The sequence below is a fragment of the Pyrus communis genome, chromosome 17 (genome assembly GCF_963583255.1).
Source record: "Pyrus communis chromosome 17, drPyrComm1.1, whole genome shotgun sequence".
NCBI lineage: Eukaryota > Viridiplantae > Streptophyta > Magnoliopsida > Rosales > Rosaceae > Pyrus > Pyrus communis.
In genome coordinates, this window is record NC_084819.1 from 16695466 (window position 1) to 16704462 (window position 8997).

General features: G+C 32.4%; 1 protein-coding gene across 2 annotated transcripts; it reads left to right on the top strand.

The window, feature by feature from the left end:
• Positions 1-5437: 5437 nt before the first annotated feature.
• On the top strand, positions 5438-6964 carry LOC137723643 (transcription factor bHLH61-like). 2 transcript variants are annotated; one of them, XM_068462839.1, is made up of 4 exons: positions 5438-5519; positions 5656-5781; positions 5891-6061; positions 6672-6964. In XM_068462839.1, exons 1-4 carry the CDS (start codon positions 5442-5444, stop codon positions 6756-6758), a joined length of 462 nt encoding a protein of 153 aa, XP_068318940.1. In that variant the 5' UTR covers positions 5438-5441; the 3' UTR covers positions 6759-6964. The 2 variants fall into 2 exon arrangements, with proteins under 2 accessions (XP_068318940.1, XP_068318941.1); XM_068462840.1 differs by having other exon boundaries at positions 5894-6061.
• Positions 6965-8997: the final 2033 nt, after the last annotated feature.

The window sequence follows — 8997 nt, forward strand, 5'->3', positions numbered from 1 at the left end:
TAATTGTTGATTAACATACTTATTTTCAATTGATGACCTATCACATGATTTGTAAATTTAATCTAAAAAGTTGATCTGCCTAACATTATTCTTGAAATAATATTGTGTGTGTGTGTGTGTGTATCTTTATCTACTGAACCATAAACTCTACATTAATTTATATGTTAGAAGTTATAGAAACAATTTCAAAAATCTAAGCGGCTTATATATATATATATATATATATATATATATATATATATATATATATATCTGTGTGTGTGTGTGTGTGTGTGTGTGTGTGTGTGTATGTGTGTGTGTGTGTGTGTGTATATATATATTTAGGACTTGTTTGGAAGTGCTTTAAAATGACTGAAATAGCTTTTAACGAAAATATTTTTGGGTTTAAAAAACACGTGAAGTGAATCCTGCAAGAAGCACTTTAAGTGCTTTTCCAGGATTAATATGCATTTTTGCTAAGGACTATTTAAAATATATTTTCATCAAAAACGCTTTCAACCATTTTAAAAGCACTTCAAACACAAGCCACCTACAAATATCTATATCACGAAAAGACTACAAAATTTTCCAAGAAATATATTTAAGATAAAAATAAAATACAGCTAATTCTGAAAGAGGTAGATTACAAGCAAACAAAAAAAAAATATATACACATATATATATATATATATATATACACACATGGATAACTATAAGTAACCTATAATATACGTGTATAGAATATATAAATAAATAAACTGTGATATAGGGATTGAAGGAATTTAATTCCAAGCATTAATATTATGATTCAGGATATTATACTTTTTTAAAGTTTTCATTTTTATCACAAACTTAACAAATGTCATAGTCCACTTTTATACCTAATAAATAGCTCACAAAATAAAATTCGATTGATTTTTTCCAGAATGTGAGAGAATCGGTCCATTGGTGTCAACCAGCCATCTCACGCACGCAAAATGGGATCTCACAGTCTGACCTCCAGATCTTGCACTTAAAGGATCCCATTTAAGAAAAAAAAAAAAAAAAATCACATATATATATATACACGCATATATAATGACTACAGAGCATGATAGATCCTTAAAGCCCGTCCTAAGAATACACAGAAACTGAAAGTAGGCAAAGGGACAAGGTCGGAGGCTCGGAGCTGCTGGGTATTCTTTGTACATTGTTGTGTTGTGATGATTAAAGAGGCACACATGTGAATAGGAAGGTACCTGCTTATTTGTTTGTGTGCAATTTGTGTGCAATCTGAAGCAATATATTTGAAATATCCAAATCGTTTTCTTTCCCAGCTACAAACTATGCAATCGCTTTTACTTATTAATTAACTAGCTATAGCTATATATATATATATATATATATGTATATGATCATCATCAAACTTGGGATTTTCATATCTTAGTAATAGGTTTTCATGCTTTAGTTCCTTATTAATGCTCAGTCTGAAACAAAGTAGTACTACATTCAACAAACTGTTAGTATTGATTTGCATGTTATAGAAGGCATGTAGAACATTTATGTCGTCGAAATTGTTAACTGTAGTGCAGCTTGATTCTTGAATGATTGAATCTTGAAAAAAAAAACACAACACAAGGCACGTGCAAAAGAGAGTTTCAGACAGTGATTATTTTATACTTAAGGTGATTAAGGGGAAATATTTTTGAACTTTTTTCAGTTAGACCTTCTGATTCTACTTTTTCGGTTCTTCTTTTCATCTTGCAATGTTGTTCTAGGATTAGAACCGTCTACTTTCTAGTTCACAATTCAAAAGATTGAGTTTGCAAAAAACAACCAAATCGCAAATCGTTTAACTGTTTGATTAACAGTGTTAAAATTTTAGTGCTTAAGTTAATAACAAGGTTCGTCTATTTATTGGATAACTGTTAGGTGATTAAGAGATTTTGAATTTGGTTAGTTTTTGATAGAATTGATCTTTAGAAGGTGACATAGAAATTAAACGGTTTGAATATAAGGAGAGTTCTAAAAAAGAAAATTATTCAAATGAGAGAGTTACTAATATTTTTTGTTAGGGTAATGCTAAGTGGACTAAATTTGTAGACAAAATTTGCAAATTAAATGATATGTTACCAATAGGAATTAGCACATTTATCAACGCTTAAGTAATAATTCAATCATCAACTTTCATATCATTTAGTTTACAAAATTTAGTTTATAAATTTAATCCCCTTAGCATTATTCTTTTCGTTTAGTAATAGAGCGGAAGAGAATCTACACGTGATCAGAGAAGAGATGAGGAGGGAGGACGAGAGTGAGGCATCGAAAGGTGTGAAGGATGCGTCAAAGGTTGTTTAGCTGTCAATCCTTCCAAAACTCTTCCCTCACGGGACTGACTCGCTTCACTTCTCTCTCCCGCACGTACGTACTAACTCTCTCTCGATCGCCGTCGTCCCCTTGTCCTTAGCTCTCAATTGCCCATTGCTGCTGCCACTGGATTAGTAGTTCATTCAGATAATTTATGGTATATCTATCCCCAATTAATAGTCGACAGTTTACAAATTTCTGGGGGGAAAAGCTAGCTATAAACCCTATGTACACACACACACACACACACACAAACACAACAAATGTCACAGGATTCTATTGGATGGCAAATATGACCTTGAGTTTCTTTCTTAACTAAAATATTTTTGTTCTCCTCATGCACATGTTATGACATAATGGTACATCAAGCTTGTCTGCTCAACTCCTTCATGCCCTTTGGACAGGAAATTTCATATCAAATCAACTTTTCTCCTCGTTCAATTACTTGGCTCTCTTTTTTTAACCTTGCCATTAAATCAACCTCCAATGGTTAGAAAACTAACACACCATAATATTATGTATTTTATTTTAAAGAAGGTTAAAGTGGAAACTACTTATTATATCTTTAATGGTCAAAGTTGGTTCCCAAATCAACTTCTTCTTCCTTGATCGTCACGTTGGCCTCTTTATGTTCTTGTTATCTATTATTTTGATTTTTAGGTTGCCTCTCCCAACAAGGATCATTTTCCCTTTTTTGAAATTCCGATGGCTAAGATGTTAGTCACTGGATTCGAATTTCATGTTCAGTTTCTGCTTCTTAAATGTCAGCAAATTAATGGGTTTCATGCAAGGACGGAGCCAATGAAGGCTCACTGAAGGCATATGCCCCCACTCAAGTGATTCGTTTGTTAAGTCATAGACTACAATTATATAATACACACGCGTTATTTTTTAAGAAAATATATGTACCTAGTATCCAACATACTTTCATACTGCGTATACTCCATATCAAATATTATATGAGCAAAAGTGCTTTTGTTCTGTCATTGAAACCGAAAAACCTCACTCCTGCGTAATTATGTACTAATATTTTTCTTATCACTTTGTCACTTTCCACTACTACACTGAAATTTTTGTAACATTGGAATTGTGATACATTATCATTTGAAATCAACCCTATTGTCATATTGGTTATAAGCCATACTATAATAAAAAAATTTTAATTGATTTTCAGGTTGCCCCCACTAAAAACTTTTTTTAGATCCGTCCCTGGTTTCATGTAAAAGATTTACACAACAAATGCGTGAGTGTGATAATATTAATACAGAATGGCCAAATACCACGAGAATGTGAATTAACCACTGCCATTAGAAACGAATATTTAAATACTACTTATTAACAAAAATGTGAACAAGTTGTTTTTGATGAAGTTCTTGGTTTAGATTTCTGAATTAAGAAATGCATCTAAAAATTCAATTTGCTCAATCTTTTTATTTTCCCCTACTTTTCTTGATTGGATTATGGCATTTAGGTCGAGCTTTAACCATCAAAATAATAAAGAGCGAAAACAAAAAGAGCCAATGTGACTACGAAGAAATTGATGTTTTTCTTTTGTTATTCTAATTTCTGAGTATCCAACCACCTATTGATGGCATATTGATCTATTCTCGTATGAAGCCTCATTATAAATGAGGTAGTAGCGTACTTTTAGTCACTAAGTAAAACAATACACATTAAGGCAGTGTCAGTGGCCAAAAAAATTTATCCATTGAAGTTCAAATTCGGGTTTGGAGTTCCAAACCTTTACTAGCTTTCCACTAGACTAAACACTAGAAGAAATTGATTTGGGAGAGAACTTATGAGCATTAAACATAATAATTAGTTTCTCCATTAAGCTTTTATAAAATAAAAAAGTACGATGGTATTAGTTTTCTAACCATTAGATGTTAATTAAATAAGGTGGCATGTGGAGATGAAAATTCAAGGAGATCCTAGCAGAGAAAAAAATTCAAATAGTATTGAGTGTTCCACATCATTAATTAGATGTTTAGTTAAATAATTGTACAAGTCAACAATATAGTTAGCAGGTTTGTTAGTATTTGGTTAGAGTTGTTAGGTTTTCTATTATAAAAACAGAGTTGTGTAATCATTCTTGACAGTGAATATAAGTCTCATTTCTCTTTCTAAACTGTCTCTCTAATTCTTCATCTTGTTCTCTGTTATTCTTTCTTCTTTATTTTCTCTTTAATTCTCAAATATTTCCAAGTAGTTAAGAAAAGAGGATTCAAATCCCTATTAGCATTCTTACAAGCTAAACTTATATTACTGCAGTATGTACTGTAAGCCATTTGGTGTAGTGGCCATTTAATTAGCTATGGTATCCACCTTCAGTTGGAGGTAGTCTTTAAATCTCATAGAAGAAAGTTATTCGATAATAAAAAATTAAAAAGATATACGTGTATGTAATACATATAAATTTTATTGCAAATGAATTTATGATAACTTTGTTTCAAAATGCTTATTACAGCTTATATTTACAAACTCTTATTTTCCTTTTAGGACCTAAACAAAATACCCTAGAAATCTCAGCCAACATATATATCTTTATAGGGTATTTACACACCTTTGTTAGTTTTTGTCTATTAATTTTCTTCAACGTTAGTTTTTGTCTATTAATTTTCTTTAATTCATTCGATTCGACGATAAAAAATTAAAAAAATATTTGAGAAGTAAAAATGAATGTATGAATAACATGACCTATCCTTGATTATTTATTCTCTTCCTACTCCAATGTCTATCACATGATTTTGTCTACAATATACCTCCCGTCACACATTGCGCATTCCACATAACGCATGCATGATTTGTAACTATTTGACACTTTTCCCTAAAATAACTGTACATGCGCTGCCAAGCAAAAACACCCGGTTTTTGCTTGTCAAACAAAAATAGATTCCCCTATTAACACAGTTTAATACTTTTATATAATGAGTTTAACTTAAATCTCAACTTTATGTAAAAAATAATTGAATTGTTAATTAGAAAGGTCAATTACGTCAATATACTGGAGAAAAACATAGGGAATATTGAGGCCGCACTATGTGCAACATCCCTGTCCTCTTTAAAAGCTCTCAAATCCATCATAAGATCAAGAAAAACTGAAGGGGTGAAGAAGCATGAGTTCTAAGGAACGAAAGAAAGCAGCTCTGTATGAGAAATTGCTGCAACTTCGTGCTGCCACTAATTCCAGTGCTGTAATTAACTTAAAATAAGCAATGGCTTACTTTAGCCAGAATTAGTTACTATATATGTACATCCAAATTTTATTAGCGATTCCAATATCTTTCATCCAAATCTCATAATTTGTTGCTGCTTTGTGTGATTTGGCAGCTGAACAAAACTTCAATTATTGTTGATGCATCCAAGTATATCGAGGAGTTGAAGCGCAAAGTGGACGCAATGAGCCAAGGCGTTGGAACTTCCCAGAATTCAATTACCCAAAATCCATTACCCGCGGTGCATATTGCTTAAATAAACTGCTGAAGATTGTTTTATTTTCTTTGGGACACCTTAGCATATAATAGTTCTTCATTTGATTAACTGTCCTTGTTGTTATAATTTCCAGCAGGTTACAGTTGAAACCCTAGAAAAGGGTTTCCAAATTCATGTGTTGTCGGAAAAGAATTGCCCCGGTTTGCTAGTCTCCATTCTCGAAGCCTTTGAGGAGCTCGGCCTCGATGTGCTGGATGCTAGGGTTTCTTGTTCAGACACTTTCCAACTAGAAGCTGTTGGAGAAGTAAGAAATTATATTATCATATTTAATTTCTCAAAAATTCTACACCGTATTAATGTATAAGATGCACCAGTGTAGCGGACAACAAAATTTGCATGGCGGAATTTCAACTGTCATAATCTATCTATCCAAGCAGTGGTGCATCCTACACCGATGTACTGTAAAAAAACCCTTAATTTCGTTCACTCTGGCCCCTTTGTACTGAACCCATCAGGAATATATTTTTTTCTGAATGTGTATATTATGCCAGCATACATATATGTATATATGGGTCATGTACTCTATAATTTGTACGTATATTAATGTTGTACAAATTAACATCACGAGTAAATTGTACAAACATGGTCTTAACCACACCTTTTGTACTCCTTATTGCGACTACACTAGCTCTGACACAATTATTGTGGCATGACATGGCTTTATAATTTAGTATCTTAATATCTTCGATCAAATTTTGTATTTACGTGGTTTAAAATTCAATCATTGAGTTAGAACTCACTTTTTTAACTTTGTCGAAACGAAGGCACTCGAGGTATATATGTTGCTTGAGATCATCTTAGAATTTATACAAGTTCTTTTTACTTATACGTTGCATTTCCATTGAGCTGAACAGGCGGCGGATAGCATAGATGCTCAGGCGGTGAAAGAAGCAGTCTTGCAAGCTATTCAAACTTGGAGCACAAGCAGTGAGCAAGATTAATGACCTATATATCATACGTATTGTACCTTTTGCTGTCCTTTCTACCCCTTTGTTTCTCTGTCCTATCCCCTAGCTATATTCCCCTCTTCCACTGGGGCCAATCAACTGTTCATTTAATCATATAGTTACAAATAATAGCTTAATTATATTATTAGATGATTGCGGATAATCAATGCACTCAAGTAGGCCTTTGTAAAAATAAAATATCATGTGCGAAACTTACATCATTAACCATGTACTACAAAAAAACCAACTAGTACATCTTAGTTTTGACTTACATGATAGCAATAACGTTTTACATATGTGTTTAGTTTGATACCTAGGTAATGGCTAACCCGTGTGGCCCAGTCCAATCTACCCTACCCGTAGAGTATAATATCCCTCACCCTTGGAGTAAAATATTGTTTGTATCAGAAAAAATATCATGCACTACAAAAAGAAAAAAAAAAAATGTTCAAATTCAAGCTGAAGCATATAGATTCTGGATAGAATTTTTCTAGGTACATGTATGATAGTAGAAAGATCCAACAATAAGGATGATTCTAACTGCCAAAAATTTTCCACGTGTATAGCAAGTGGGTAATGGATCACTTGTTGGTAGCTCATGTTGCATCCAATGAGTGGAAAGAATAATTTAATTAAAGATAGACAATTTGGTACATTACACATATCACACACATATATATTCAAAGATCAACCATCTATGTTTAAGGCCATTCCATATATATATTCAAAGATCAACCATCTATGTTTAAGGTCATTCCTCAAATATTATTACTATAAAAATTGCTAAAATTCGTATTTATATGACTATTAGATTAAATGGTAGCCATTTTTAATTAGTGTTTCTTTAAAGAACTATTTGTATGGATCGATGCAGCAATGTCATGCAGGAGAGAATAATATATATGTTTAGAAACTTGGAAGATGTATATACTATAATCAATTAACAATATGGGAAAAATAATAAAATGTTAGGGGGGTAATGATTGGAAATTTGGATTGTGCGGGAACATCTCGAAGGGAATATGAGAGTTATTAGATTCTGTAAATTTGTTTACTAATTTACCTTGGATGTAGTCTATATATATGATCGTATAACTCTACATGAATTGCATAATTCAAAGTACTGTGGAAGGTGCAAATTTGAGTTAGATAAGTTGACTAGAATAAAGTATTTTATTTTTTACACCCAAGCTTGAATCCTCCTTCTCATAGGTCAGACATATTTAGTGTAATTATGTTATAGTTTATAAAAATAAAATTAAAAAGTATTGTAGAATGTGGAGGGAGCATCGAGTTTGCATGTATTGCGACAAGTATCTCTTAAAATAAACACTACAAAATAAGTGGCTTTCTCGGCAAAACTTACGCCGGCGAATTTAGAATTTGCCACGAGAGGACATTCATCTCGGCGAAATTCTACATTTGACGTCCTAAATATACCGACAAACTTAAGTTACGGTGCCGAAACTACACCGATGAGATCCAACCTTAGCCAGCAAGTGATTCGCCGACACAAATATATTTTATATTTTTCTTGTCAAATTGTCAACTCGGTGACATAATTTTAGATGGCAAATATTTATGCTTTCCTGGCGAATACTGGGTATTTACCGTCAAATATTAAATTCGTCGGGATAGAAATTAAAATTATACGCCCATACTAGTAGATCTATATTCTCTCTTGTTCCCGCTCTCTCTGCCTCTCGCTCACTCTCTATTGCTAATTTCCCTCTCCAGGTTTTAGATATTGAAATTGATCAATTACTCACTTGGCTCTCTCTCTCATCTCTCTCAGTCTATTGAGAACAACCAATTCCTTACTAGGCGCTCTTGTTAAAAAAAAAAAAAAAATATTGGTCTACCTTATGATTTTTATCAATTAACATTCCTTTCCAACATGCGAATCCCTCGTGGTATATGCATTCCTCTCATGGAGGGAATATACATACCTAACTCTTCGAAAATAAGGTAATTTCATTGTATAAATTTTATAGTAATAATCATTCAATTTTTTTAATTTTCATTTGATAATCATTTTTAAAAAAGAAAAAAAAAATTTCAAATCGAGATCGTTCATGCGACCAAATGTGATAGAAGGCTATGTGGCATATCTTGATCAAAGACAAGTGTCTTAATCCTAAAGATTGAGTTGTAACAGAAAGTTGTTAATAATTGTTGAGCTATTGGTTATGTAGCTTCCTTTGTATTAGAACCAAAATCACATATGACAGAT

What these genes read in the sequence shown, in the direction of transcription:
- LOC137723643 (XM_068462839.1), top strand. Translation starts at nt 5,442, where the DNA reads ATGAGTTCTAAGGAACGAAAGAAAGCAGCTCTGTATGAGAAATTGCTG. An exon ending in CCCAAAATCCATTACCCGCG is followed by an intron (nt 5,782 to 5,890) that starts GTGCATATTGCT and finishes TATAATTTCCAG; the next exon opens with CAGGTTACAGTTGAAACCCT. An exon ending in AACTAGAAGCTGTTGGAGAA is followed by an intron (nt 6,062 to 6,671) that starts GTAAGAAATTAT and finishes TGAGCTGAACAG; the next exon opens with GCGGCGGATAGCATAGATGC.